Here is a 27,844-nt window from a genome sequence, read left to right on the forward strand (position 1 = left end):
GTTCCACCCTGGCTGGAGGGGGGTCATTGTCCCCGCTGTGTCCCCTACAGGGTTGGGGACACCCCCAAAAAACACCCCCGGGCTGCAGCAGCACTGGGGACACCGGGGACGTGGCCCCGTGCCCATCCAGAGGGGCTGCCACATGGCAGTGTCCCAGCCCGCGGGGGGGGTGGCACGGGGTGCAGGGCAGCGCTTGTCCCCTCCTTGTCCCTCAATCTTTCACCCTTTTTTTTTTTAGGACGGCCTCTCCCGGGGGCACGGGGCATCCAGGGACCTGCCACCGTGAAGTCCCCAGGAAACTCGGGCCTCCTGCTGCCACCCCGTCCCCGCCACCACCACGGGGGAGGCCAGCGTCCCCTTTTGGGCCACCAAAATCGGCGAGGCAGCCGCCCTGGTGGTGACACCGCGCCACGTCCCCCCCTGCAGTCACGAGGGACAATGGGGACGAGGGGCGCAGGGCCACCTCCGCGGGCAGGGACGGGCCCCGTGGGGGCTGGGGGGGGGGGGGGGGGGCGATCGATGCCCCAGGGGAATTTGCCCTCGTGGGCAGCAGGCCCGGGGCGCAGCACGTGTGGACTTTGCTCGTGCCGTGCCCTCCGAGCGGCCGGCTGCTGGTGCCTGGCCTTGTCCGGCCGTCTGTCCCTGCGTCCGTCCGTCCTGCCGTCCCCGCACCCCGGTGGCCACGTGCTCCGAGGGTCTGGCCGTGTGTCTGTCCCTGCCTGCGCAGGACCCGTGTCCCTGGGGGTCCTGATGGCCACGTCCGTGTGTCTGTCCCAGTGCGGGCGTGTGTCTGCCCCGTGTGTCCGTGTGTCCTGCTGTCCCTGTGTCCCGCTGTCCCTGTGTCCTGCTGTCCGTGTGTCCTGCTGTCCATGTGTCCTGCTGTCCATGTGTCCCACCATCCATGTGTCCTGCTGTCCGTGTGTCCTGTCCCTGTGTCCTGCTCTCCATGTGTCCTGCTGCCCGTGTGTCCCACTGTCCGTGTGTCCCACTGTCCGTGTGTCCTGCTGTCCCTGTGTCCTGCTGTCCGTGCGTCCTGCCGCCCCTGTGTCCCACCACCCGTGTCCCACCGTCCGTGTGCCCCAGCGTGTCCGTCTGTCCCCACGCGTGTCCGTCCCCACGCGTCGCCCTGTCCTGGTGTCCGTCAGTCCCGGCCGCGTGCCCGCGTTGCGCCCTGTCCGTGTGTCCGTCCCTGGGGTCCGTCTGTCCCCCGCGCTCCCCTTCGCCCACGTCCCTCTGCGTCTGCCCCGGTGGCCGCGCCTGTCCCTCTGTCCTTCCCCTGCCGGCGTCCGTCCGTCTGTCTGTCCATCCGTCCGTCCGTCCGTCCGCCAGCCTGCCTGCCTGCCCCTGCCTCCTCCCGTCTGTCTGTCCGTCTGTCCATCTGTCTGTCCGTCCGTCCGTCCGTCCGTCCGTCTGTCTGTCCCAGCGCCCCCCCCCCACCACCACCACCACCCTTGCGCTGCGCCCCTCGCCCTGCGCGGTGCCCCTGTCCGTCTGTCCGTCCGTCTGTCCGCCTGTCCGTGCCGGTGTCCGTGCCGGTGTCCGTCCGCCTGTCCGTGCCGGTGTCCGTCTGTCCGTCCGGCAACCAATCGCCGGTACCGGGGCGGCTCCGGGGGGGGGGCGGGGGGGGCGGGCGGAGCGGGGCCGGGCTCAGCACCGGGACCGGGGGCGGCTCCGGGAACGCTCTCGGGGGGGGGGGGGGGGGGGGCCGGAGCGGAACCGGGGCGGGACCGGGGCGGGACCGGGGCGGCTCCGGGAGCCTCCGGTAAGCACCGGGAAGGCGCCGGAGGAGCCGCCCGCCATGGAGCCCAACAGCCCCCGCAAGATCCAGTTCACGGTGCCGCTCCTGGAGCCGCACCTCGACCCCGAGGCGGCGGAGCAGGTGGGGACACCGGGGGGGGGACACCGGGGACACCGGAGGGGGGGGGGTACCGGGAGGGGGGACACCGGGAGGGGAGGACAACGGGGGGAGGGGGGACAACGGGGTGGGGACACCGGAGGGGGGGGGGGGCACTGGAGGGGGGGACAACGGGGGGGGGACACCGGGGGGAACACCGGGAGGGGGTGGCACCAGGAGGGGGACACTGGGGAGGGGGGGACACCGAGGGAGGGGGACACCAAGGGTGGGGGACACTGAAGGGAGGGGGACACCGGGGAGGGGGGGACACTGGGTGGGAGGGGGGCACTGGGTGGGGACCGTGGGGTGCTTTGGAGCCCCCCCCCAAGGGACACGGAGGGGACCAGGGGACCCTGTGCCGTCCCCGGGGGTGCAGGGCACGGCGTGGCACCGAGCAGCCCCCTGGTGACAGCAGCGGTGCTGGCAGCACCCTTGGGTGCCGTGCAGCAGCGTGGGTGCTGGGGGGGGGGGGGACACGGGGTGCTGCGTGGGACAGACACACCGATTCGGGGCGCACGGGGCTGGGGGCGGCGTGGCCGCATCGACCCCGACCCCGGCGACGGGCCCTAACCGTGGGGGACCCCCCCGCGCCCCGTTGTCCCCCGGAGAAGCCCCCCCACGGGCAGGGGGGCTGGGGGCCACGCAGCCCCCGCGGGTCGGGGACGGCCGAGGGGCTCCGGGTGCTGTGCCGGAGCCGTTGGCTGGCTCAGCGCCGCACCTTCGGGCTGCCCAGGGGGGGTGTAGGGTTACGGGGCCCCCCCCCCGGCCCCCACGCCGCCCCCCTGCTTGCTCAACCCCTGCTGGAGGGCATCCAACGGGCCCCAGGGCGGGGGGCTCACCCGCAGGCCCCCCCCAGCTCTGTGGGGTGACACTGGGGCGGGGGGGGGGGACACACACAGGGTGGCCGGCGGCACCCCGGGGGCCGGCAGAGCCCGGCTGCGGCAATGGGGGGCTGGGGGGGGCTCGGGCAGCGGGGCCCGGCCGTGGGAGCCCATTGCAAAACCATCTTGGCTCGGCGTGCGGCCCCAGAATAGCAGCAGGTATTGCATGTCCAGGGGACGCGGCCGCGCCGCTCAGGGGCTGGGAACCCGGGTGCGGAGCTCGCTTGGCCCCCCCCCGGCCCCACACCGAGCACCCCCGGGTCCTCCTCCGACCCCAAATCCCGCGGGCTGGCGGGCTCCGGGGCCAGGCGGGTTTGGGAACGCCACGTGCCCTCGCTAACCGGGCACACGAGGAGCCCTGCGATGGCTCGAGGGTGCCGAAAAAGCCAGGAATTATTGGGGGGGAGGGGGGCGGGGGGGGGGGGCTCCTCCGGGATCCCGCCGGCCCCGTGCGCGCTGCCCCCCAGCCGAGGGGAGCGTGCCGGCGGCGCGGGGGCGAGCACGGGGCCGTCTGCGCGGCGAGCATCTCGCTGTCGCTAAATACGGCCACGCACCATCTGGGGCTGCTGCACGGCTCATTTGCAGCGCCCAGAGTGGCTCGGGGAAAGGGGGGGGGGGGGGCTCGGGAGAGGGTCCCCCCACCCACCTTGGGGGCAGGGGTCCCGGCGTCCTGCCCCCCGTAACGCCCGCAGGCATCCCGTGCCCGTCCCTGCCTCAGTTTCCCCCCCCCCCAGCGGAGCTCAGCCACGGCTCAGGGGGGTGCTGGGCCCTGCTCGGGCAGGGTTTGGGGCGCGGTGTCACCCCCCAGGCGGGACCTCGGCCCCCGGGAGCCTCTGTCACCCCCTGTCCCCGTGTCCCCACTGGGCCAGGCAGTTCCCGTCCGGGTGTAAGGGGTCACCGCGGGCTCGGGGAGGTGCGGTGGCAGCAGGTGACGATGCTGGTGTCCCCTCCCTGGGTTTGTGTCTCACTTTTTTTGGGGGTGTCCCTGCAGGAAAAGACCTGGCGGGGTTCCCTTTAGTGGGGTTCCCCTTTTTTGGGGTTCCCTTTTGTGGGGTTCCCGGGGGGGTGCTCAGCCCTATCAGCCCCCTGCCTGCCCGCAGCAGCGTCCCCACGTCCCGCAGCGCTGTCCCCAAGCCCTTCCAGCCCCACCCCACAAGCAGCCCTCGTCCCCACGGCCTTCGGGTCCCCGTGTCCCCGCAGGTCCCTCCCTGCCACGAGCACCCATCGGCCCTGACCCTCCTGGGTGCCACCCATGGGTGCCGGGGCTGGTGGGGGGGCTCGGTCCCGCACCTCTGCCCGTGACGGTGCTGAGCGCGGCGTGGTGCTGAGCGCGGCGTGTCCCCGAGGCGGGCAGGGGACAGGCCGGGTGCGTTTGCTCCGTCATGCTCAGGGACGGGCTGGAGCCACCCGGATGGGCTGGTCCCCGACCCCATTGAGGTCCCCGACCCCATGAAGGTCCCCGATCCCCTTCTGGTCCCCAATCCCCCCCAAGGTTCAGCCCTGTGGGGTGGGAAGGATGGAAGGGACCCACCCTGCCGAGCCCCTCGGCGACGCCGTCCCCCCCCCCGGCGGCTGCTCCCGGCCCCGGCGTTTTCTTAATCGATGCTGGAGATTGATCTAAAAATAGCGCGGGCAGGAGAGCGGCGAGGTGGGGGGGGAGCCGAGCGTGTCCCCCCCCTCCCACGGCGGGGGGACCCCAGCATCCTTCTGCGGGGTGGGGAGAGCGAAGGGGCCCTCCCCGGGGCGCGAGGGTTTGGGGTTTTGGGGATGGGGGTTTGGGGGTTTGGAGGTAGAGGTTTGGGGATGGGGATTTGGGGTTTTGGGGATGGGGTTTTGGGGATGGGGTTTTGGGGATGGGGGTCTGGGGATGGGGGTTTGGGGAGGGGGATCTGGGGACTCGGGGATGGGTGCCCAGCCCCGAGCACAAGGGAAGCACGAGCCAGGTCCGTGGTGCTGAGCTCCAGCTGCGTGACCTTGAGCGGGTCACGCCGGTGTCCCCCGCCCCATCCCCGTGCCGAGGCAGGGGGGCATTTTCCGGGCTGTGCCGTAGGGCACGGCTCTGTCCCCGTGGGGGGCACCGGGGGTGCTCGAGCAGTTTGGGAACGCATCGGTGTCACCTTGGGGTCCCTCTGTAGGGTCCCTTGGGCCAAATCCAGCCCCTAAGAGCCCGGCCCAGCTCCATCACCAGCACCCCGAGCCCTGGGTCAGAGGCGGTGGATGATGGGGGGGGGGACACGGCCGGTGACCGAAGCCACCGGGGCGAGGGGACGGTGACGAGGGCTGCCGGACCGGGAGCGGGGTGGCTCGGTGGCGGGGAGGGGGCGATTTTCGTCTCCTTTTAATCTCCGTTTAAAATCCAGATCGCGGGTTTCTATGGCAACCGGGCTGCCACGGGTTGGGGGGGGGGCGGTTGGGGAGGGGGGGGCCGCAGGGTGGGCCGGGGCTGAGGCTGCGCACAGCCGGGGAGGGGGCTTGGAGGGGCTCCCCCCCCCCCCCCCGCCCGCTCCGGCCGCTCTGCCTGCTCGTTAGCATCTCATCAGCATCTCATTAGGCAGCCCGCCTCATTAGGGAATCCTCGCCGGGAAATTCGGAGCCGCTCAGTCAGTGGGTCAGCGGGGAAGCGGGGCGAGCGGCCGCCCCGGGGACACGGTGCCACCGGGGCGCCCACGGGGCTGCCAGGCCGGACGTGCCACCAAGCGGCAAGGACAGCGCCGCGGCCACCACCGCCACGGGCCACCGAGCCCTCCCAAGGGGCCACCGAACCCCCCTACGTGCCCCAGGGCGGGGGGCAGGAGCCGCCTGGGATGCTCCGGGCGACCTTGGGCAAGGACATGCGGGCGGGCAGCAGCGAGGACGGTGCCCGAGGAAGGGCAGGTCCCCGGTGCTGTCACGGCACCGATGTCCCCGCTGCTGTCACCGCTGTCCCCACGCCACTGCCGGCGCCGAGGTATAATTAGCTCCTGATTGTCATTAGCCTCGGCCGGGAGACGGGGGAGATGTTGATTTAAAAGCCACCTGCGTCCTGGGCAGGGCTCGGCGCCCCACGTCCCCACGGGGCCACCGCCGGCCCGAGGCCAGCCCGCTCGGGGACACGAGGACAGGGCCGGGCGAGGTCTCGGGGACAGGGGACGCGGGGTGCGGCGGGATTTGGGGCGCAGCCGCGGGTCCCGACTCTGTCCCCTCCCTCCAGATCCGCAGGCGCCGACCGACGCCGGCCAACCTGGTGCTGAGCAGCGACCAATCGTCCCCAGGTGGGTCCCCGCGCGCGTGGCACCGCGTCGCACCGGGGGCCGGCACCCGCTCAGCGCACCCCACGGCCCGCCAGGTCCCCGGGGGACAGGAGGGGATGCGTGGGCGCTGCGGGGGGGGCGGTGGCACTGCCCCGTGCTTCTAGGATCCTGGGTCTCACTCGGCCCATCCATCTCCGGGGGAAGCAGCTGCCGGTGACACGCGGCACAGCCGTGCCCTGGCCCTTCCCGCGACGCCTGGCACGTCCCCAGGGCTGGCACGGGCAGGGGGACGCCAGCTGTGACATTTGAGAGCGTGTCACTGCCCCCGGCCGGCATGTGGCCTTTGGGGACGGGGGCTGACCCCGGGTGGCGTCGCCGTCCCCGGCTGTCTCCCCCTCGCGGTCGCTGCTGCGGGGTGGCTTCGTCTCCCCGCCGCTTTGGGGACGCGCCGGGGGCTGGGTGGCCGTCCCCAAATGCCACCTCCGGACAAACTGGGGCCAGCAGCCTCATCCGTGAGGGCTGAGCGGCAGTAGGGCATCCCAGGGGGGGTTCAGGATGCGGCCCCAGCACGGCACCGTCCCCACGGGTCCCCCTTTCCCTTCCCGACGGGGTGAGCGGTGCGGGGACACCCAGCACCTGTGGGTGACAGGCACCCCGCGCCCACCCTGTGCCACCGCTAACCTCCTGCTCCTTCTGCCCCCAGAGATCGATGAGGACCGGCTCCCCAACCCCCTGCTGAAGGTAGGTGCTGCCGCGAGGAGCGGGGCAGCCCCAGCACCCCGGGGTGCCCCCCAGCACCCTGTCCCAGCACCCTGTGTCCCCCCTCCCCCCTCGGGTCACCCACCTCCGCTTGCTTTGCAGTCGGGTCTGGCCATGTCCCCCAGGCAGAGGAAGAAGGTGTCCCGCACCACCCCGACCATGAAAGGTACCTCGGGGGGGAGGTGACGGTCCCCTGGGGGACGCGGGGGACACGCTGGTGGCCTGGCTGTGGCCGGCTGCGGTGCCACCACCTTGGTGGCACGACTGGGGACACGGGGACATGGGGACACGGGGACACAGGGACGGGGGCTGCTGCGTGCAGACGCCATCAGAGGGGCCAAGCGGCTGTGCCACCGCAGTGGCACGGGGACAGGGGCGTCCCTGCACCCGGGGGCCACACCGGGGACGCCGCGAGGGCTCGGGGATGCTGCGGTCCCCAGCACGGCGCCGCTCGCTGCCTTGCAGAGCTGCAGATGATGGTGGAGCACCACCTGTGCAAGCAGGCGCAGGGCGAGGAAGAGGAGGAGGAGGAAGCGGCCGCCGCCGGCCAGGAGCACGGCCCCGGCTGCTGCCACCACGGTGACGCCGGTGACACCGAGCACAGCCACAGCCCCGGGGGCACCTGCCCGCTGGCCCGGGCTCAGCCCACGCATGAAGGCGGCCCGGGGCCCGGTGAGAGTGAGTTGCGGTCACCGTCGTCCCCTCCATGGGGGAAGGGGGGCTGGGGGTGGCGGGGTCTGCGCTCAGCCCCTGCCCCTCGCACCCGCAGGGACCCACGGGGACGGGCGGCAAAGCCTGGCCGAGGAGGGCACCCATATAGCACCGGAGGAGGGCAAGGGTGCTGCCAGCAGCCAGTAGGTGCGTACTGGGGGGCTGCGGGTGCTTACTGGGAGGCTGCGGGCACGTACTGGGGCGCTATGGGCACGTACTGGGGCGCTATGGGCACGTACTGGGGTGCTATGGGCATGTACTGGGGCACTGTGGGGGCACACTGGGGCGCTGCAGGCGTGTACTGGGGGGCTGTGGGTGCATAGTGGGAGGCTGTGGGCACGTACTGGGACGCTATGGGCATGTACTGGGGTGCTGTGGGCACGTACTGGGAGGCTGCAGGTAAATATTGGGAGGCTGCAGGTGCATAGTGGGAGGCTGCGGGTGCGTACTGGGGCACTGTGGGGGCATACTGGGCCACCACGAGTATATACTGGGCACCACAGATGCATACTGGGGCACCACGGGGGTGTACTGGGACATTGTGGGTGCGCGCTGGGGCACCGCAGGGTGCACGGGGACACGGTGGGGTATACTGGGGACACCGTGGGCTGTACTGGGGACATCGCAGGGTGTACTGGGGACACTGGAGGGACACTGGGAGCGCCGCCCCAGGGGACGGGGACAGGTGGCACCGGGGGAGGTGGCACCGGGCGGGGGCGGGGGGCGCACCCGGGCTCCCCGTCCCCCAGCACGCGTCCCCCCCCTCTGTCCCCAGGTGCCCCCCCCCCGCCGGCAGGAGCGAAGGAGCCGAGCCACCGCGTTTTTTTTAATGATCGTTTTCTAAGATTCCGACGGCTGTTTTGGGGTGTTCGTGACGTTTTTGTTGTTTGGTTGGTTTTTTTTAATTATTATTATTTATTTTATCGGCCGCCTCGGCCTGGCAGTGGGGGCGGTGGCGAGCCCCCCCCCCTCCTGAGCTGTCCCCTGGCCCCCACCCACCGCCACCGGGACCCCGCGGGGGGTGACACGGGGGCCACGAGCAGCACAGCCCCCCCGCCACGCTTCGTCCCGCTCTCACTGCCCCCCCCGGGGTGTCCCCGGGGCCACCTCGCTGTCACCGCGCCCCGGGTTGGGGACACGCAGGTGCCGGGCCGTGCACCTGCCTTGCACAGAGTGCGTGCACGCGCACTCACGGGGGGGCACAAGCGCGTGTTTGCACACCCACGTGGGAGCACACGCGTGTCCGTTTGCACACCCACGTGAGCGCACACGGCCACGGGGGCACCCGCCCACACCACCCAGCGCCCTTGGGTGCACGCCCTCTTTGCACGCACGCTGCCGGGCGTGGGCGCACGAGCACCCGTGCACACGCGTGTGCGGGGGCCCAGCACCCGCCACCTGTATTAAACGGATCCCTTCTCCGCGCCGGCTCCTCCTTGCCTTCACGCTGGGTGGGGGGGGGGGGGGGGACAGACCCCAGGATCCCCCACCCTTGGGTGCTTCAGCGCCCAGCCCCGCTGCGTGAGCAGCCCCCCGGGGACCCTGCTGCCACCTCCGTCCCCGTCCCCAAAACCCCCCCCCCCCCCCCCATCTCAGGTCCAAGGGAAGGGCTCGCTGGAGCCAGGCTGGTGGTGGCGCACGGTTTATTAATTGCTCGTTAGCGGCGGCGGCGCTTCGTTTGCATGCGTGTGCGGGTGGCAGCTCTGCCAGCAATGACCAGGGCGGAGGCACGACGAGTTACCGCATGGTAGAAAAGTACAAACACACACGGGCCGGGCCGCGGCGGCCGGCGCTGGGCTATGTACACGGCGGGGCAGGGCGGCCGGGGTCCGGGGGGGGGTGGGGGTGGGGGTGGGGGGGGAATGGAGGATGCTCGAGGCATGCCGGAGCGGGAGGATGCCGGAGCTGGAAGATGCTCGAGGCACGCCGGAGCTGGGGAGGCTGGAGGATAGCGGAGCCAGGATGCTGGGGGAAGCTGCAGGGTGCCGGAGCCAAGATGCTCGAGGGTGCTGAAGCCAGGATGCTGGAGGGTGCTCGAGGGTGCTCGAGGATGCTGGAGCCGGGATGCTCGAGGATGTTGGAGCCAGGATGCTGAAAGCACCCTGGAGCCAGGATGCCGGAGCCAGGATGCTGGGGGATGCTCGAGGATGCTCAAGGATGTTGGAGCCAGGGTGCTCGAGGATGCTGGAGGATGCTGGAGCCAGGATGCTCAAGGATGTTGGAGGATGCTGGAGCCAGGGTGCTGGGGGATGCTGGAGGATGCCTGAGCACACTGGAGCCAGGACGGCGGAGGATGCTGGAGCCAGGATGCCGGAGCTGGGATGCTCAAAGATGCTCGGGGATGCTGGAGCCTGGACGCTGGGGGATGCTCGAGGGTGCTCAAGCCAGGATGCCGGAGGCTGCTCGAGCACACCCGAGCCAGGACACCGGAGGAAGCTGGGTGGGGGTTCCTGGGGGGTATTTTGGCACTGGAGGCACACCGGAGCCAGGAGGTGCTGGAGGATGCTGGAGACACCCCAGGACCCGGGGGGGGGGGGGGGGTGCTGGCACTGCCCCCCCCCCCAGCACCCAGTTCTGCACCCCCTGGAGGTGCCCCTGGGGCCAGCAGAGCTGGGGACGAGCCCCACCGGGACGTGTCCCCAGCCCTGGGGTGGCCCAGACATAACCCAGGAGCCACCCCACGGTGGGGGGGGGGGGGGGAAGGTGCTGGGGCCATATGGGGACAGGTCCCCTCACCCGTCACTGCCCCCACAGACCCCCGGGGGGGGCAGGATGGGGACGGCACATTTGGGGACACCCACAGCAGCGCAAACAGACCCAGCAAAATAAAGGTGGCAGCAAACGTGACACAGCTCCTCCAGCCCCCCACCACCCCCCCTTCCCCCCCCCCCGTGCCACCATCGTTGTCCCCAAGCTCCCCCGAGCACCCGGCGGGGCAAAAAAACAGATTTTTTTTTTTTAAAAAGCCGCCAGGACAAAACCCGGGCACGGCGGTGCTGGGCAGCCGCCGGCGTGGCAGGGAGAGGCTCGGCGTCACCGTCACCCGTGGCCCGAGGCCACCCGGTTCGGCGGCCGGCTTGGCACAGGCTGGGGGGCTCCCGGGGGTCCCGGCCCCCCAGGACCCGGGGGTGGCAGCAGGGATGCTCTCGGCGCGGGCCCGGGCGGCTCCTTCCCTGCGAATGGTGCTGGAATCGATGGCGTCGAAGACTTTGGGCTGGACGGTGTCACTTGGGAGGGCGAGGACCTGGCCCCCCCCAGGAGGGGACAGTCAGGGCTGAGCACGAAAGGGTCTGTGGGTGCCCCCCCCCCCTCGGTTTTGGGTGCCCACCTCGCTCCCGCCGGCGCTATTCCACCTCGCCGTTGTGCTTGTGCCGGCTGGGGGGCGCGGGGGGCTCCTCCTCGTAGGGCGACAGCTCCTCGATGGACGCCTGGTTGGTGATGCCTGGGGGGGTGGACACATAGGATGGGGGGGGCGGGATGCTCAAGACAGCCCCGTGCCCCCCCCAGGACCACGAAAAACCCAGCTCATTTCCTGGGGGGGGGGTCTCCATCCCCATGGGTCACCGTCCCCATGGGTCACCATCCCCAGGGGTCACCGTCCCTGTGGGTCACCAGCGTCGGGGGCTGCTCGGCGCGGACCTGCCCCCCCCCCGACACCCTCCCCTGGCTCTGGTGGCCATCCCCTACCGCTGGCCGCCCTCTCCTTCCACTTCTGCTTGTTCTCCTGGATGTACTTGGTCCAGGTGGAGCGGAAGCCGGCCAGGTCAGCGTTGATGTCCCCCAGCTCCAGGTGCTCGTCCAGGGACGTCTGCCGCCACTGCGAGCTGTGGGGGGACACGTTGGGGGGGCTGGTGGCGGGACAGAGCCACCCATGTCACCCCCCAACCCGCCAAAGGGCGCACGCGGCCACGTCCCTAATTAAGTGGGTGCCCCCCGCCCGGCTGAGCCCCACCACATCCAGCCGGGGGGGGCTCTGTGGGAAGGGGAAACTGAGGCACGGCCGCTCCAGGAGACGGATGTGATGGTGGGGGGGGGCTGGTGAACCAGGCAAGCCCGGTGGCTAGAGGCTGGGGGGGGGGGTTGGTCCCCGACCTGGCCTGCTGGCTGGCCACGGGGTTGCCCTTGGCTTTGGAGCCGTCCTCGGCGAGGGGCAGCACCATCTTCTCGGCCACGTCGGTCAGCACCGAGAAGGTGGGCTCCACGATGAAGTCGATGAAGCCTGCGGCGGGGAAGGGGCACGGCGTCGGAGGGGACCGCGTGTGCGTGTGTGTGTCCCCCCCCAAAAAAAAAAAAGGGGGAAGGGGGCCATCCCCCAGCTTGGGGACGGGGTGGGGACACCGCTCACCGATCTGCGACTGGGCCACCAGCGTGGAGGTGCGGTCGCAGAGGGGCGAGAAGGGCAGCCCCAGCTCGGCCTCTTTGTCACCCTGGCGAGGCAAGAAGTGTCCCCAAAAGGCGGCTGCGGTGCCACCGCCGGTCCCGGGGGGAACGGGGGGGCCCGTACCTGCCTGAAGAACTCCTCCATCAGCGCCTTGGTCCAGCGGCTGTGCACCGCCCACTGCTTGGTGGGGTGGCTGATGTCGGCCGCGTGCAGGAGCAGCGACAGCGCCTTGGACTTATCGATCCTGGGGAGGGCACCCGGCGCTCAGGCTGGCCCCAAAAAAACAACAACAAAAAAAAAAAGACGTCCCCTCCCCGCCACCGGGTCCCCAAAACCCGGGCGCCCGCGGCGTCCCCGCTCACCGCTCCAGCTGCTGCAGCGCCGTCTTCATGGACTTGACCTGCTGGAAGTGGCAGGACATGTCGGTGGCCAGGACCATCTCGATGACCAGAGCCCGCAGCTCCCTGCGCCGCGGGGCGGGGGGGGGGAAAGGAGGCACCGTCAGGGCTTGGGGGGGTTGGGGACGGGGCTGGGGACAGCCCCCGGGGACTGCGGGGACGCGGGGGACTCACGCGAACTCGTCCTTGGTGAGGTTGACGAAGATGTTCATCTCGTCGTCCTGCATCATGCGGAAGACGGCGCTGATGTGGTGGTTCTCCAGCACCGAGCGGTCGTTGTAGAGGATGGCGCAGTCCGACCTGGGGGACGAGGGGACACCGGGGACCCACGATGGGACCCGCCAGGTCCCTGCATGGCAGGGGCAGGCTGAACCCCCCCTCTTCGGGTGAGGGACGTCCCCGTGGTGCCAGCACATCTGTAGCCAGGCCATGTCGGTGGCCCCATAGCGCCAGGACATCTGCACCCTGGCCATATCGGTCACCCCGAGTGTCCCCAGGGTGCCAGGACATCTGCACCCTGGCCGTATCGGTCACCCCGAGTGTCCCCAGGGTGCCAGGACATCTGCACCCTGGCCGTATCGGTCACCCCAAGTGTCCCCAGGGAGCCACCAGCACTGCCCCAGCCCTTTCCGTGCGCCTCAGCACCCCGCATGTCCCCAAAAGAGGTCCCCAGCCCTGCTGCTCTGCCCAGGCTGCGCCCTGCCACCTCTGCCATGCCACATCCCCCCTGCCGGGCCGTGCCACCTGCGCCGTGCCATGTCCCCCCATGCCGTGCCATATCCCCCTGCGCCATGCCACATCCCCTCATGCCATGCCGTGTCCCCCATGCACCATGCCACGTCCCCCTGCACCGTGCCATGTCCCTGTGCAGTGCTGTGTCCCCCATGCACCATGTCACGTCCCCCTACACTGTGCCATGTCCCCGTGCTGTGCCACATTCCCTTGCACCGTGCCGTGTCCCCTTGTGCTGTGCCACGTCCTCCTGTGCTGTGCGATGTCCCTCTGCGCCGTGCCATGTCCCCATGCCATGCCATGTCCCTCTGCACCGTGCCACGTGCCCCTACACCGTGCCATGTCCCCATGCCGTGCCGTGTCCCCCTGCACTGTGCCATGTCCCTGTGCCGTGCCGTGTCCCCCATGCACCGTGCCACGTCCCCCTACACCGTGCCATGTCCCCATGCCGTGCTGTGTCCCCCTACACCGTGCCAGTTTCCCTATGCTGTGCCAGTTCCCTATGCCGTGCCATGCCCCCATGCCGTGCCATGTCCCCCTGCACCGTGCCACGTCCCCCTGCACCGTGCCATGTCCCCGTGCGGTGCCACCAGCCCTCACTTGGTCTGGATGTGGAAGCTGTTGGTGGTGCCCGTGTGCTCGTAGTCGTGGATGGCGGCAGCGAAGATGATGGCCAGGACCTCGATCTCCGTCAGGTAGTGCTGGGGACAGGGGCGTCAGGGACAGGGCCACCCACCCCACGGGGGGACAGGGCCACGGGGGGCACGGGGGGGTTCCAGCGCCACCCCACGGGGGGACAGGGACCGCCCGGGCGCGGGTCCTGTGCGTGCGCGTGGCCACGTGTGACAACGCGCGTGTGACAACGGAGTGGGGGGGTCGGGACACGGTGTCACCGCCTGCCACTCCCCGGCTGGGGGTGACCCCGGCCCCCGGCCATCCTTGCTGCGTTTCCATGGTGACAGCGGAGTCGCTAGGTGGCGCCGTCGCCGTGGCAACAAGCATCGCCTGGACCAGGGGGCTGCGCTGGGACCCCCTGTCCCCACCGTGTCCCTGTCCCCACCGTGTTCCTGTCCCCGCCGTGTCCCCGTCCCCATCCTCGTCCTCGTGGTGTCCCTGTCCCCATGGCGTCCCCGTCCTCACGGTGACCCCATCCCCATGGTGACCCTGTCCCCATGGTGTCCCTATCCCTGTCCCCATGGTGTCCCCATCTCCACGCTGTCCCTGTCCCTGTCCCCACAGTGTCCCTGTCTCTGTCATGTCCCCGTCCCTGCTGTGTCCCCATCCCTGCCATGTCCCTGTTCCCATAGTGTCCCTGTCCCCATCCCCATGGTGTCTCCGTCCCCACGGTGTCCCCATCCCCACTGTGTCCCTGTTCCCATGGTGTCCCTGTCCCCATCCCCATGGTGTCCCCATCCCCGCCGTGTCCCTGTTCCCATGGTGTCCCTGTTGCCAACCCCATGGTGTCACCGTCCCTGTCCCCATCCCCATGGTGCCCCCGTCCCAGCCGTGTCCCCATCCCTGCCGTGTCCCTGTCCCCATGGTGTCCCCATCCCCACAGTGTCCCTATCCCCACCATGTCCCCATCCCCATGGTGTCCCCGTCCCCACCGTGTCCCTGTCCCCATAGTGTCCCTGTTCCTGCAGTGTCCCCATCCCCACGGTGTCCCTGTCCCCACCGTGTCCCCGTCCCCATGGTGTCCCCGTCCCCCTCCCTGTCCCCGTGGTGTCCCTGTTCCTGCAGTGTCCCCATCCCCACGGTTTCCCCGTCCCTGCCGTGTCCCCGTCCCTGCCGTGTCCCCGTCCCCATGGCGTCCCCATCCCCATGGTGTCCCCATCCCCGTCCCCAGGGTGTCCCCGTCCCCGCCGTGCCCCCTACCAGCATGCCGGTGCGCAGCAGGAAGCAGTGCACGGTCTGGGTGACGTCGGCGGCGTGGGCCTGGTTGTGGTAGGGGTTCTTGTACTTCCCGTAGCCGGCCTCCAGCGCGTCCAGCAGCGAGGTGAGGAAGACGGCGGGGATCTGCGGCGTGACACGCGCGTGTGCAACACACCGACACGCGCGTGAGGCGGGGAGAGCACGCGGGGGGCGGGCGCCGGGCGCACCTTGAAGCGGCTGTTGAGGTTGTGTCGGGTGAAGAGCTCGTAGACGATGGTGCGCAGGGAGTGCTCCTCCGTCACCCGGTTCAGCGCGAAGACGTCGAAGCACCACAGGTCGAGGCTCTGGGGGCAGCGGGGGCTTGGCCGGGGCGGGCTCGGGGCGCCGGGCGCCCAGTAAAGCCCAGTAAAGTCCAGTATGGCAGGCGATGCCCGGTGAAGCCCATAAACGCCCCGTGATGCCCAGCAATACCAGGTGACGACCAGTAACTCCCAGCAAAGCCCAGTGATACCCAGTAAAGCCCAGCGATGCCCAGCAATGCCCAGTGATAACCAGTAAAGCCCAGTAAAGCCCAGTATGGCAGGCGATGCCCAGTAGTGCCCAGTAAAGCCCGTAAATGCCCCATGATGCCCAGCAATAGCAGGTGATGCCCAGTAACACCCAGCAAAGCCCAGTGATGCCCAGTGAATCCCAGCAATGCCCAGCAGCACCCAGTAAACCCCAGTGAAGCCCATACCCACAACATTCAGTAACGCTCCGTGAAGTCCAGTAACCCCCAGCACTGCCCAGTAAAGCCCAGTAACCCCCAGTGGAGCCCAGTAGCACCCAGTAGCACACAGTAACACCCAGTAACACCCACAGATGCCCAGAGACACCCAGCAAAGCCCAGCGAGTGCCACCCCCCCACCCCCCCATCCCACTGGGATCCCCCCAGAACCAGCGATGCCAGGGGCATAGCGCAAGGGGGCGGCAGCCCCTGGGGGGCCTCGGGGTGCTGCCCCCCTCCCCCCGGTACCTTCAGGCAGTTCAGGACGGAGGTGGAGTAGCTGGGCCCCACGGCCGTGTACGTCCGGCGAAACATCCTGCAAGGGGCAGGGGCTGCTGGGTGCTGGGGGACACCTTTGGGTGCTGGGCACCCATACGGATGCTCTGGGTGCTGGGTCCTGAGCTGGGTGCAGGATGAGCTCGGGGTGCAGGGTATGGGGTGCTGGGTATGGGGTGCAGGGTGCTGAGCTCTGGGTGCTGGGGGCAGGACATGGGGTGCCGAGGGTCCCGTTTGGGTGCTGGGCACTCATCTGGATGCTCAGGGACCCACCTGAATTTTGGGGGACTGATCTGGGGCTTGGGGACCCACCTGGGTGCTGAGCACCCATCTGGATGCTCAGGGACCCACCTGAATTTTTGGGGACCCATCTGGTGCTCAGGACCCCCCCCCCCATGTGCCAAGCACCCACCTGGCTGCTCAGGACCCCCGCCAGGTGCTCAGGACCCCCCCCGGCTGCTCAGGAACCCCCGTGGGTGCCGAGCACCCCCCTGGCTGCTCAGGACCACCCTTGGGTGCTGAGCACCCCCCTGGCATCTCAGGACCCCCCCAACTGCTCAGGAACCCCCCTGGGGTTCTCAGGACCCCCCCAGCCGCTCAGGACCACCCTTGGGTGCCAAGCACCCCCCTGGCAGCTCAGGAACCCCCCGACTGCTCAGGAACCCCGCCGGGTGCTCAGGACCCCTCCCGGGGTTCTCAGGACCCCCCTGGCAGCTCAGGAACCCCCTGGCTGCTCAGGACCCCCCCTGACTGCCCAGAACCCTCCTGGCTGCTCAGGACCACCCCCCCCCCGGCAGCTCAGGACCCCCCTAGCAGCTCAGGACCCCGCATCCCACCACCCCTTTGCCCCCTGGGACCCCCCGTCCCCCCACCCACCCACCATTAACCCCTTCCCAGCCGCATCCCCCCGCTCCCCCCCTACATTATCCCCCCCCCGGCGCCCCCCAACCTCTCGACGAAGATGCCGGCCTGGACGGCGTGCACGATGCTGCGGAACTTGGGCTTCTCCTCGGCCCGGCGCCCCTTGGCCCGCGCCTGCTGCGTGAAGGTGGCCGCCAGCCAGTCCCGCACCTCCGAGGGCACCGCGTCCGAGCGCATCTCCCGCAGCTCGTCCTCCGTGTCCAGCATCTGCCTGCGGGGACCCGGGGGGGGTCAGGGGGGGGCAGCGGGGGTCGGGGGGGGTCACGGGGGTCGGGGGAGTAAAAGGGGGTCGGGCAAGGTCAGGGGGGTCGGGGGGGTCAGGGGAGTAAGGGGAGGTCGGGTGGTCAGGGGGTCGGGGGGGTCAGGGGGGGTCGGGGGAGTCGGGGGGGTCGGGGGGGGTCACGGGGGTCGGGGGGGTCGGGAGGGGTCACGGGGGTCAGGGGGGGCCAGGGGGGTTGCAGGGTTCGGGGTGGTCAGGGGGGTCAGGGGAGTAAGGGGAGGTCGGGTGAGGTCAGGGGGTTGGGGGGTCAGGGGGGGTCAGGGGGGGTCGGGGGGATTGGGGTGGGTCATGGGGGTCGGGGGGGCCAGGGGGGTTAGGGGAGTAAGAGGCGTCGGGGGGGTCGGGCAAGGTCAGGGGGGTTGGGGGGGTCAGGGGGGAGTCGGGGGCTCAGGGGGGGTCAGGGGGTGTCGGGGGTGTCAGGGGAGTTGGGGGAGGTCAGGGGAGTCGGGGGGGTCAGGGGGAGTCAGGGAGGGTCGGGGGGGGTTGGGGGGGTCAGGGGGTGTTGGGGGAGTCAGGGGGGTTGGGGGAGGTCAGGGGGGGTCGGGGGGGTCAGGGGAGTAAGAGGGCGTCGGGGGGGTCGGGCAAGGTCAGGGGGGTTGGGGGGGTCAGGGGGGAGTCAGGGGGGTCAGGGGGGTCAGGGGGTGTCGGGGGTGTCGGGGAGTCAGGGGGAGTTGGGGGGGTCGGGGGGGTTGGGGGGGGGTCAGGGGAGTTGGGGGGGGGTCAGGGGGTCGGGGGGAGTCGCGGGGGTGGTGAGGGGAGTCGGGGGGGTAAGGGGGGGTTGGGGGGGTCGGGGGGTGTCACAGGGGTCAGGGGGGTTGGGGGGGTCAGGAGAGTCAGGGGGGGTCGGGGAAGTCAGGGGGGTCAGGGGGGTTGGGGGGGTTGGGGGAATTGGGGGGGTCAGGGGTTCGGGGGGGTCGGGGGAGGTCGGGGAGAGTCGGGGGATCAGGGGAGGTCAGGGGGGAGTCGGGGGAGGTCGGGGGGGTCAGGGGGGGGTCAGGGGAGTCAGGGGGGGTCGGGGGGGGGTCAGGGGGTGTCCCCGTGTCCCCCCTCCCCGGCCCCCGGCCCCGCGGGGGCGGCACCTGGTCTCGTCGATGTAGACGGCCTCCAGCAGCGAGGCCGTGTACTCCAGGTTCCTCCTCAGCTCCTCCACGTTCACCTCGCCCCCGTCCAGCTGCTTCACCATGGAGCGGAGCCTGCGGGGGGGGGCGGGGGGGGGGGAACACCGCTGGGGGCTGCGGGACCCCCCCCCCAGCCCCCATGGGATCCCCCTCCAACCCCAGGGGATCCCCTCCTCCAACCGCCGTAGGACCTGCCTCCAACCCCCATGGGACCCCCCCCCCTTCCAACCCCCATGGGACCCCCCCCCTTCCAACCCCTGTGGGACCCCCCCCTCCAGCCCCATGGGACCCCCTGTGGGACCCGCCTTCTAACCCCCGTGGGACCCCCCCAGCCGTGGAACCCCCCCTTCCAACCCCCATAGGACCCCCCTCCAGCCCCGTGGGACCCCTGCTGGTGGTCGTGGACCCCCCCTTCTAACCCCCGTGGGACCCCCCCAGCCGTGGGACCCCCCCCTTCCAACCCCCGTGGACCCCCGCTGGTGGCTGTGGGACCCCCCCTTCCAACCCCCGTAGGACCCCCCTCCAGCCGCCTGGGACCCCTGCTGGTGGTCGTGGGACCCCCCCCTTCTAACCCCCATGGGACCCCCCAGCTGTGGGACCCCCCCCTTCCAACCCCCGTGGGACCCCCCCCCCCCATGGGACCCCCCCCTGCCGGTGTGGGGCAGAGCTGAGCTGGTGGCACCCAGCGCCCTGCAGCCGCAGCGCCCGGTGGCCCGAACCCCCCAAAGCCAGCGGCCCCAAAATTGTGCACGCCCCGAAAACCTGCACCCCAAAACCCAAACCCTGCACCTCCAAATCCTAAACCCTGCACCCCAAAATCCCCAAATCCTGCACCCCAAAATCCCAAAGTCCTGCACCCCAAAATCTTAAACCGTGCACCCCCAAAGCCCCAAAGCCTGCACCAACAAAACCCCAAAGCCTGCACCCCAAAATCCCAAAACCCTGCACCTCCAAATCCTAAACCCTGCACCCCAAAATCCCCAAATCCTGCACCCCAAAATCTTAAACCGTGCACCGCCAAAACCCCAAAGCCTGCACCCCAAAATCCCCAAAACCCTGCACCCCCAAATCCTAAACCCTGCACCCCAAAATCCCAAAGTCCTGCACCCCAAAATCTTAAACCGTGCACCCCCAAAATCCCAAAGCCTGCACCAACAAAACCCCAAAACCTGCACCCCAAAACCCCAAAGTCCTGCACCCCAAAATCCCAAACACTGCCCCCCAAAATCCTAAACCCTGTACTCCCAAAATCCCCAAACCCTGCACCCCCAAATCCTAAACCCTGCACCCCCAAACCCCAAAGCCCGCACCAACAAAACCCCAAAGCCCGCACCCAAAATCCCCAAACCCTGCACCCCCAAATCCCCAAGCCTGCCCCCCACATGGGCGAGCCTTCCCCGTCTGGCACACGCGCGTGCCCCCGGCCGGCCGTCTGCCTGTCCGTGTGTCTGTCTGGGGGGGGTTCGGGGGGGGGGGGGATCCCATCTGCGCGCCCGCCGCCCCCGCAGCCTCGTCCGTCTCCCGCTGCAGCCGCCTCGCTCGCACGCCGGCTGCCAGCCGCACGCGGGGGACCAGGGACACCGGGGGACAAAAGCTGCCCCCCCCTCCCCCCCCCCCAAGGCGGTCTGGGGACAGGGGACAAGGGACAGAGAGGGTGGGCGGGGGGGTGGCAGCCCCAGGAGCGGCCACCGTGTCACCGCTTTGTGTCACCGCTTTGTCACCGGCACCCCCGGAGCGTCGCGGGGACACGCTGGGTGCCTGCTGCTGCCACCCAGTGCCACCACCAGGTCCCCCTCAGTGCCACCCAGTGCCACCAGGTCCCCACCGCTGCCACCCAGTGCCACCAGGTCCCCATCAGTGCCACCCGGTGCCACCAGGTCCCCGTCAGTGCCACCCGGTGCCACCAGGTCCCCATCAGTGCCACCCAGTGCCACCAGGTCCCTGTCAGTGCCACCCAGTGCCACCAGGTCCCCACCGCTGCCACCCAGTGCCACCAGGTCCCCGTCAGTGCCACCAGGTCCCCCTCAGTGCCACCGGTGCCACCAGCTCCCCACTGGGACCTCCCCACCGGTGCCACCCAGCACCCACCGTGTCCCCACCACCCGCACGCTATGTGGTCCCCGAGGCCGGTGTCACCTGTCCCCAGAGCCAGCACCTCCCCGTGACACTGCCAGCCCACGCCGTGGCCTCGGGGACACCTCGGGGACACCTCAGGGAGCCACCAAGCGCCCCCAAAACCAGCGACAGCCCTGCCAGGGGACGGCCCCGGGGGACGGGGGACGCGTCCCCATGAGGGGACCCCGACGCGCGTCACCTCCGGCGGCGGGGTCCTGGCACGGAGCCCGGCACGGCCCCGGGGGCCGAGCGCGATTTAATTAGGGGCTGATTAATTAACGGAAAGCAGGCGGCAGCTTCCTGCGCTCCCTCCGGCCGCCCGATCCCTGGCAGCCCTCGGCCTTGTTAGCGCTAACGAGAGCTGGCAGCGGGCGCGAGGCACCCCGGGACCGCAGGGTGTGCACGGGGGGGTGGGCGTGGGTGTGCACGGCCCCGAGGTCCCCGCTCCTCGTGCAAGGTCCCCAACCCTCATGCGAGGTCCCCAACCCTCATGCGAGGTCCCCAACCCTCGTGTGAGGTCCTGTGTCCTCGTGCAAGGTCCCAGATCCTCGTGCAAGGTCCCCAACCCTCGTGTGAGGTCCCCAACCCTCGTGCAAGGTCCCAGATCCTCATGCAAGGTCCCCAACCCTCGTGCAAGGTCCTGTGTCCTCGTGCAAGGCCCCTGATCCTCGTGTGAGGCTGCACGAGGTCACACGCGCTCGTGCAAGAGCTGCCGGCTCTGTGCAAGGTGACACGGGGCAGCCCCGTCCCCACGTCCCCATTCTGTCCCCTTGTCCCCTTTCTGTCCCCATCGCCACCCAGGGACACGTGGCTTCGGGGGGGGGGGGGGGGGGCTCCCGCCTGTCCCCAAAGGCCACCGCCGGGGGCTGGCAGCCCCGAGGTGCCGCTGTCCCCCCGTGCCACCATGCAGCGACACGGCCCCGACCAGCCCCAAAGCCACCGAGGGGGGACGCCGTGTCCCCTGTCCCCCACCCCAGCACACGGAGGTGACACTGGGGACAGTCACCGGGGGCTGAACACCCAGTGGGAGGCAGGGGGGGCGCGTCCTGCAGGAGCCCAGGAGGTGACGGGACGGTCCCCGGGAGGTGACACCGCCTGGGTGAGGAGGGACCGTCCCCGGTGTCCCCAGAGCTGGGAGCATGGGGGGACCCTGCCGCCACCCCAGCCACCGGGTCCCCAAAACCTGGGGACAAAGCCACCGGGTCCCCAAAACCTGCGGACAAAGCCACCGGGCCCCCATGTCCCCAAACCCTTTCACCTCCCACCCTGGGGTCCCCACGCTCCCCCCCTGCCCCTAACGAGCTTCGGAGCCTCGTTAGCGTCCTCCCCCAGCCTCCCTGCGGGGGGAGGGGGGGGGCCACGTCACCCCCCTCCTCGCGGGGCGACGCTGCGTGCACACGCGTGTGCGCGTGGGCAGGGCGCTGAGACCCCCCCCCCCCGCTGTGCTCGCGCACGTGTGCGCCATGCCGGCGAGCGTGCGACGGGGGCACGAGCACAGCCGTCAGCATGCAAGGGAGGCGTGCAAGCACGCGCACGTGCAAGCAGGGGCGCACGCGTGGTGGGCGACAAGCGTGCAAGGCGCCCGCTCGGCCACAGGGGCCCGGCGAGGTGACGGTGACGGTGACGGGCGAGCGAGGGGGGCCGGGGGGGGCCGCCAGACGTCACCGCCAAGCTCGGGAGCTGCGGGGGAATGTCACCTTGGGAAGGGACGGTGGCTCCGTCCCCTGCACGGCCAGCCGGCCCCGGGGACACGCACCCGCGGGGGACACAGACCCTTGGGGACACCCAGCCCTTGGGGACATGCGCCCCTGGGGACACAGAGCCTTGGGGACACGTAGCCCCTGGGGACATGCAGCCCTTGGGGACACGCAGCCCTTGGGGATATGCACACCTGGGGACAAGCGCCCCTGGGGACACAGACCCTTGGGGCCAAGTAGCCCTTGGGGACACCAAGCCCTGGGGACATGCAGCCCTTGGGGACATGCACCCCTGGGGACACAGAGCCCTGGGGACACGTAGCCCTTGGGGACATGCAGCCCTTGGGGACATGCACACCTGGGGACACAGACCCTTGGGGACAAGTAGCCCTTGGGGACACGCACACCTGGGGACATGCAGCCCTTGGGGACATGGCCACGCGGGACCCCCGCGTCACTCCCCACTTGTGGCTGGAGCCGGCTGCCCCCAACAGCCCCCGGGGACCCTCCAGGTGGACACGGACGAGGGACGGCCACCACCAAGGGACACGGCCACCGCTGAGGGTGACAGCCACCACTGGAGGGGGGGGGACAGCCACCACCGGGGGGGGGGACAGCCACCACCACCCCCCCCCCCAAGCTGCCGGGAGCAGGGGTCGCCTGCGTCACGCAGCAGCGCTGCCAGGCAGGTGCCACCCACGCCCCCGGTCCCCGCGGGCTGCCTGTCACCACCCACGCCTCCCCGTGTCACCTCCCCGCGTCCCACACCTGCCACACGGGGACGAGGGAGGCTCGCGACGCTCCAGCAGCGCCCCGGGGTGACACGAGTGACACAAGTGTCCCCAGGGCCACCCCAGGAGGGGGTACAGGGGCTGCTCCCCCCCCCCCCCCGGCACCGGCACCCCAGGGTGTCCCCACCGCGTGCCCCGTGCCCTGAGTGCCACCCTGGGGACCCGCCGTGGGTCCCCGTGTCACCCACGTGGGGACAGCGGCACGGGGCACGTGGGTGCACGGGGACGGCGTGGGCAGAGCCCCCCAGAGATTTTGGGGAGGGGGCGGCAGCGGGAAGGGGGGGGGGGGGGAGCGTGAGCACGGCGCAGCCCACGCGCTCGCACACCTGCGCACACGGTGCCCGCTCCGGTGCGCTCCTACGCACGTGCACGGGGCCGTGCTCACGCCCACGTGCTCTCTCGTGCACGCCCGTGCGCGAGCACAGGTGAGCTCCCCCCCCCCCGTCTGCTCCTCCGTGCACGCGTGTGCACGCTCACACCGGGCGCTTGCACGCACACAGCAACGCGTGCGGCCACTTGCACGCACGCAGCAACGAGCGTGGCCGTTCGCACACTCAGCCTTGCACGCCCGCACACCCCATTTCACGCCCAGGCCAAACCCCAACCCCGCCGTGGGCTCGCACCAGGGTGGCCGGCGTGCAACACACCCAACGAGCGTGAGCCCCGCTCGCCGTCCCCGTGTCCCCCCCCCCCGTGGGGCACACCAGCGCCGTGCACGTGCGTGGCGGCGCGCGCCCGCGCTCACCTTCGCACCCACGTGCGGGGCGGCCACGCGCCCGTGCGCGCTTGGGGCTGCGCTGCGGAGCACGCCCACGTGCGAGGCCGGGGCACGAGGGCGCACACGCGTGCGCGCACGTGAGCTCACGCGTGGGCACGAGCGCCCGTGCGCCCACGACCGCACCCGCCCCGTGCCACCGAGAGCCCCCACGGGGGGGGGGGGGTGACCCCCAGGGTGTCCCACGGGGCGCCCCCACCCCACGGCCCCGCCACCCCCTAAATCCTCCCCGGGATTTTGGGGGCACCCAGACCCCGCTGCCCACCCCGTGTGCCGCCCCCCCCCCCCATCCCCCCTGGCACCCCCAGGTTTTTGGGTGCCCCCCGCCCCCAGGGGTCCTGGGGGGGTGCAGGGGATGGAGGGGGGGTCCCAAGGGTGGCCGGAGGGGGCACGGAGGAGGGGGAGCAGTGGTTGGGGGGCACCTGGGGGTCCCCAGGGGGAGAGGGAGCTGGTGTGGGGGGGGGGCAGACAGGGGTCCCAGGGGGTCCTGCCTGGGGGGGGGGAAGTGCACGGGAAGGTTGGGGGGGGGGTCCCCAAAGTGGGGGTGTAACGGGGGTGACACTCGGTCCAAGAAGGGTCCTGGTTTGGGGAAGGGGGTCCCTGCTGGGGGGGGGGTCCTGGTTTGGTGGGGGGGGGCCCAAATGGAGGAGGGGTTCCTATTTGGGGGGGGGGGGGGGTATCTGCGTTTGGGGAGGGTCCTGAGTTTGGGGTGGGGGTCCCGGCTTGGGGAGCGGGTTCTGGTTTGATGGGGGGGGGGGGGTCCCCACCTTGGGAGTGGGCTCCTGGCTTGGGGAGGGGGGGGGGGCAGTTTTGGGGGGCTTTATGGGGAGGGGGCTCACACCTGGGGGGGGTGTCCCGATTTATGGGGTGCCCTGGACTGGGGGATCCTGGTTTATGGGGGGGGTGTTCATGTGTCGGGAAGGGGGTCCCGGTTTCGGGGGGGGTGGTCATGATTTGGGGTGGGGGGGAGTTGACGGTTTGGGGGAGATGTTCATGGTTTGGGGGGTGTTCAAGTCTTGGGGGGGGGTGTTCATGGATTTGGGGGGGGTCAAGTTTGGCGGGGGTGTTCACAGTTTGGGGGGGGATGGCCAGGGTTTTGGGGGGGTCTCAAGTTTTGGGGGGAAAGTTCAGGGTTTTGGGGGGTACGTTTCCAGTTTGTGGGAGTCCCGGTTTCTGGGAGAGTGGTCAGAGTTTTGGGGGGGAATTTGCAGGGTTTGGGGGGGGGGTCCCAGTTTGGGGGGGGGATGTTCAGGGTTTTGGGGGGATGTTCATGATTTGGGGGGGGGTCCCGGTTTGGGGGGGATGTTCCCAGTTGGGGGGGGGTCCTGGTGTGTGTGTGGGGGGCTGTCCCGGTTTGGGGGGGGGTCCCAGCTTGGGGGGGGATGTTCAGGGTTTTGGGGGGGATGTTCATGATTTTGGGGGGGGGTCCCAGCTTGGGGGGGGTGTTCATGGTTTGGGGGGGATGTTCGGGGTTTTTGGAGGGATGTTCCCAGTTTGGGGGGGGTCCCGGTGTGTGTGGGGGGGCTGTCCCAGTTTGGGGGGGGGTTCCCGGTGTGGGGGGGGCTGTCCCGGTTTGTGGGGGGGGTCCCAGCTTGGGGGCGGGTGTTCATGGTTTGGGGGGGATGTTCGGGGTTTTGGGGGTGATGTTCCCGGTTTGGGGGGGGGTCCCAGTTTGGGGGGATGTTCCCAGTTTGGGGGGATGTTCAGGGTTTTGGGGGGGATGTCCCGGTTTGGGGGCGATGTTTCCGGTTTGGGGGGGGGTCCCTTTTTTTTTTGGGGGGGGGGGTCCCGGTTTATGGGGGCGGGGGGGGGATCACTCACAACGCCCGCAGCTTGACCCAGATCTTCTTGCTGGGCGCAGCCTTGGTCTCCAGCGGGGCCGGGCAGCCTCCGGCCGGCTCCAGCCCCTCTCGCTCGGGCTCCGGCCCCGGGAGGCTCCGCGGCGCCTCCATGGCCCCTACGGCACCGGCCCCGACCTCAGCCCCGGCCGGTACCGGCACCGGGCCCGGCCCCGCGGGCGGGCAGCGACCGAGCAGCCGCCGGTACCGCCCCGCCGCCGCCTCCCCTCGGCCGGTACCCGGCGGCTGCGCAAGCGGCACCGGCCCGGGCGGCGGAGCTAAGATGGCATCCCGGGCACCGGGGGTGGGGGCACCGGGGGGATGCACCGGGAGGGGGGGGGACGGGGATGGGGACGGGGATGGGGGGGGGGGAGTAACGGGGGGGGGAGTAACGGGGGGGGGGTAATGGGGATGGGAGCACCGGGGATGGAGAGCACCGGGGGGGGGAGTAACGGGGGGGGGGAGTAACGGGGATGGGGAGCACCGGGGGGGTATGCACCGGGGGGGGGGAGCACCGGGGATGGGGAGCAAAGGGGATGGGGAGCACCGGGGGGGGGAGTAACGGGGATGGGGAATAATGGGGGGGAAGCACCGGGGATGGGGAGTAACGGGGGGGGGGGAGTATCGGGGGGAGGGAGTAACGGGAATGGGGTGCACCGGGAATGGGGGCACCGGGGAGGGAGTAAAGGGGGGGGGGGGTGAACACCGGGGATGGGGAGCACCGTGGGGCAAAGAACCGGGAGGGGGGAGCACCGGGGATGGGGAGCAAAGGGGATGGGGAGCACCGGGGGGGGAGTAATGGGGATGGGGAATAACGGGGGGGGAAGCACCGGGGATGGGGAGTAACGGGGGGGGGGGGCGGAGCGCCGGGGGGCAAAGAACCGGGGATGGGAGCACCGGGAGACGGGCCGGGAGGACCGAGGATGCTGCGCGCTCCTACCCGGGGATGCTCGGCCGGGAGCTGCCGGTGCTGCTCCCGGTGCTGATCCCGGTGCCGCTCCCGGTGCTGCCCCGCTCCCGGTGTCCCCCCGGTGCTCCCGGTCCTCGCCGCCGCTCCCGGGGCTCGCCGCAACTTTCCCCGAGCCGGCACCGGCGGGAGGGCGGGGAGGGGCGGGGGGAACCGGGGGCGGGGGCGAGGGCACCGGGACCCGCCCAGCCCCGCTCTGCACCGGGCCCGGGGCTGGGGGGGGGGGGGGGGGAAATGCCCCGGGACCCCCACGGGGCTATGGGGGGTGCGCCCCGGGACCCCTGTGGGGTTTTGGGGAGGGGAGCACCCCAGGATCCCTATAGGGCGATGAGGGGGGGACCCCCGGAGCCCTATGGGGTTGTGAAGGGGGGGACCCCCGGACCCCCATGGGGGTTTGGGAGGGGCTCTGAAGGACCCTGATGGGGTTTTGGGGTGGGGGGCACCCCAGGATCCTTATAGGGCTATGAGGGGGGAACCCCTGGAGCCCTATGGGGTTATGAAGGGGGGGACCCCGGGACCCCCATGGGGTTTTTGGAGGGGTTCCACAGGACCCTGATGGGGTTTGGGGGGGGGCACCCCAGCATCCCTGTAGGGCTTATGGGGAGGGACCCCGGGACCCCTCTGAGGTTTTGAAGGGGGGGACCCCAGGACCCCCACGGGGTTTTGGGAGGGGTTCTGCAGAACCCCCGTGGGGTTTTGGGGAGGGGGGCACCCCAGCATCCCTACAGAGCTCTCAGGGGGGTCCCCGGGACCCCTATGGCGTTTTGAATGGGGATACCCCAGGACCCCCACGGGGCTTTGGGAGGGGGCACAGGGCTTGGCAGCGTGGGAAGGGGCTGGAGCCCCCCACCCAGTGCCCCCCACGGCCCCGCGACCCCAGCCCCACCAGCGCCGAGACCGGTGCCACCGCCCCCCGTCACCAAGGCCGGGTGGCAGGGGGCTGCCTGGCCCCCCCCCCCCCCCACATCGGGGAGCGTCCCCCCCTCTTCAGCAGCAGGGCAGCAGCACCCCGGACATATTGTAGGGCCTACCCAAACCCCGCCGGGCTGTTTGTGTGCAGGGAAACCACTTCCCAGGACAGGGCACGCGCTGACGGCAGCTTTGGGAACGGGGAATCGCGGGGTGAGCTCGGGGTGGGTGGGGGGGGCCCGTCCCGCGGGCTCCCCCCCACCCCGACCCCTGCCCCACGCACGCCCTGACCCCATCCCGCGCCCCCCCTTTCCCATCCTGACCCAACTGAGGGTCTCCAGGCACACACCGGGGGGGGGGATTTCGGGGTGCCCGAGCCCCCCGTGCGCCCCGATGAGCCGGGGGGAGCGCGGCAGCCCCCGCGCTGCCTCCCGCAGCCCACGCCGTTGCGCAGCCCCCGGGGAATATTAATAAGCCCTTACGTAAGGCCGTAGGTGTGCTCAGCACCCACCGCGCCGCACCGGCACCGGGAG

General features: G+C 70.8%; 3 protein-coding genes across 5 annotated transcripts; 2 read left to right on the plus strand and 1 right to left on the minus strand.

The window, feature by feature from the left end:
• Nucleotides 1-730: 730 nt before the first annotated feature.
• Nucleotides 731-8,896, plus strand: PPP1R1A (protein phosphatase 1 regulatory inhibitor subunit 1A). Of its 3 annotated transcripts, none has more exons than XM_080571012.1 (7): nt 731-1,592; nt 5,966-6,026; nt 6,709-6,746; nt 6,867-6,930; nt 7,230-7,442; nt 7,534-7,625; nt 8,255-8,896. In XM_080571012.1, the coding sequence occupies exons 1-6, from the start codon at nt 870-872 to the stop codon at nt 7,620-7,622; spliced, it is 1,188 nt and encodes a 395-aa protein (XP_080427138.1). In that variant the 5' UTR covers nt 731-869; the 3' UTR covers nt 7,623-7,625; nt 8,255-8,896. The 3 variants fall into 3 exon arrangements, with proteins under 3 accessions (XP_080427138.1, XP_080427137.1, XP_080427139.1); XM_080571011.1 differs by having other exon boundaries at nt 7,534-7,622; nt 8,251-8,896; XM_080571013.1 differs by lacking the exon at nt 731-1,592 and adding an exon at nt 1,679-1,879 and having other exon boundaries at nt 7,534-7,622; nt 8,251-8,896.
• Nucleotides 8,897-10,373: 1,477 nt separating this feature from the next.
• PDE1B (phosphodiesterase 1B) lies at nt 10,374-26,553 on the minus strand. Its single transcript, XM_080571010.1, has 16 exons — nt 26,376-26,553; nt 25,419-25,554; nt 18,181-18,294; nt 16,850-17,032; nt 15,874-15,940; nt 15,086-15,202; nt 14,862-15,002; nt 13,587-13,687; nt 12,429-12,554; nt 12,219-12,320; nt 11,980-12,100; nt 11,821-11,902; nt 11,568-11,694; nt 11,163-11,299; nt 10,804-10,917; nt 10,374-10,719 (listed from the first exon to the last, which is right to left on the minus strand). Exons 2-15 carry the CDS (start codon nt 25,547-25,549, stop codon nt 10,820-10,822), a joined length of 1,647 nt encoding a protein of 548 aa, XP_080427136.1. The 5' UTR covers nt 25,550-25,554; nt 26,376-26,553; the 3' UTR covers nt 10,374-10,719; nt 10,804-10,819.
• Nucleotides 18,359-20,512, plus strand: LOC308183952 (uncharacterized protein; the record flags this gene model as incomplete). Its single annotated transcript, XM_080570560.1, has 3 exons — nt 18,359-18,403; nt 19,523-20,156; nt 20,217-20,512. The coding sequence occupies 3 exons, from the start codon at nt 18,359-18,361 to the stop codon at nt 20,510-20,512; spliced, it is 975 nt and encodes a 324-aa protein (XP_080426686.1).
• Nucleotides 26,554-27,844: the final 1,291 nt, after the last annotated feature.

This window comes from Anser brachyrhynchus (genome assembly GCF_964034855.1).
Source record: "Anser brachyrhynchus genome assembly, chromosome: 29".
Taxonomy (NCBI): domain Eukaryota; kingdom Metazoa; phylum Chordata; class Aves; order Anseriformes; family Anatidae; genus Anser; species Anser brachyrhynchus.

Excerpts from the sequence above, each read along its gene's own strand:
- PDE1B (XM_080571010.1), bottom strand. The coding sequence starts at position 25,549 with ATGGAGGCGCCGCGGAGCCTCCCGGGGCCGGAGCCCGAGCGAGAGGGG. Across the intron at positions 15,941-16,849 it reads GCCGGCATCTTCGTCGAGAG|GATGTTTCGCCGGACGTACA; the intron begins GTTGGGGGGCGC and ends TGCCCCTTGCAG. Across the intron at positions 11,300-11,567 it reads GTGGCCAGCCAGCAGGCCAG|CTCGCAGTGGCGGCAGACGT; the intron begins GTCGGGGACCAA and ends GTCCCCCCACAG.
- PPP1R1A (XM_080571012.1), top strand. The coding sequence starts at position 870 with ATGTGTCCTGCTGTCCATGTGTCCCACCATCCATGTGTCCTGCTGTCC. Across the intron at positions 1,593-5,965 it reads CGTCCGGCAACCAATCGCCG|ATCCGCAGGCGCCGACCGAC; the intron begins GTACCGGGGCGG and ends CCCTCCCTCCAG. Across the intron at positions 6,747-6,866 it reads TCCCCAACCCCCTGCTGAAG|TCGGGTCTGGCCATGTCCCC; the intron begins GTAGGTGCTGCC and ends CTTGCTTTGCAG.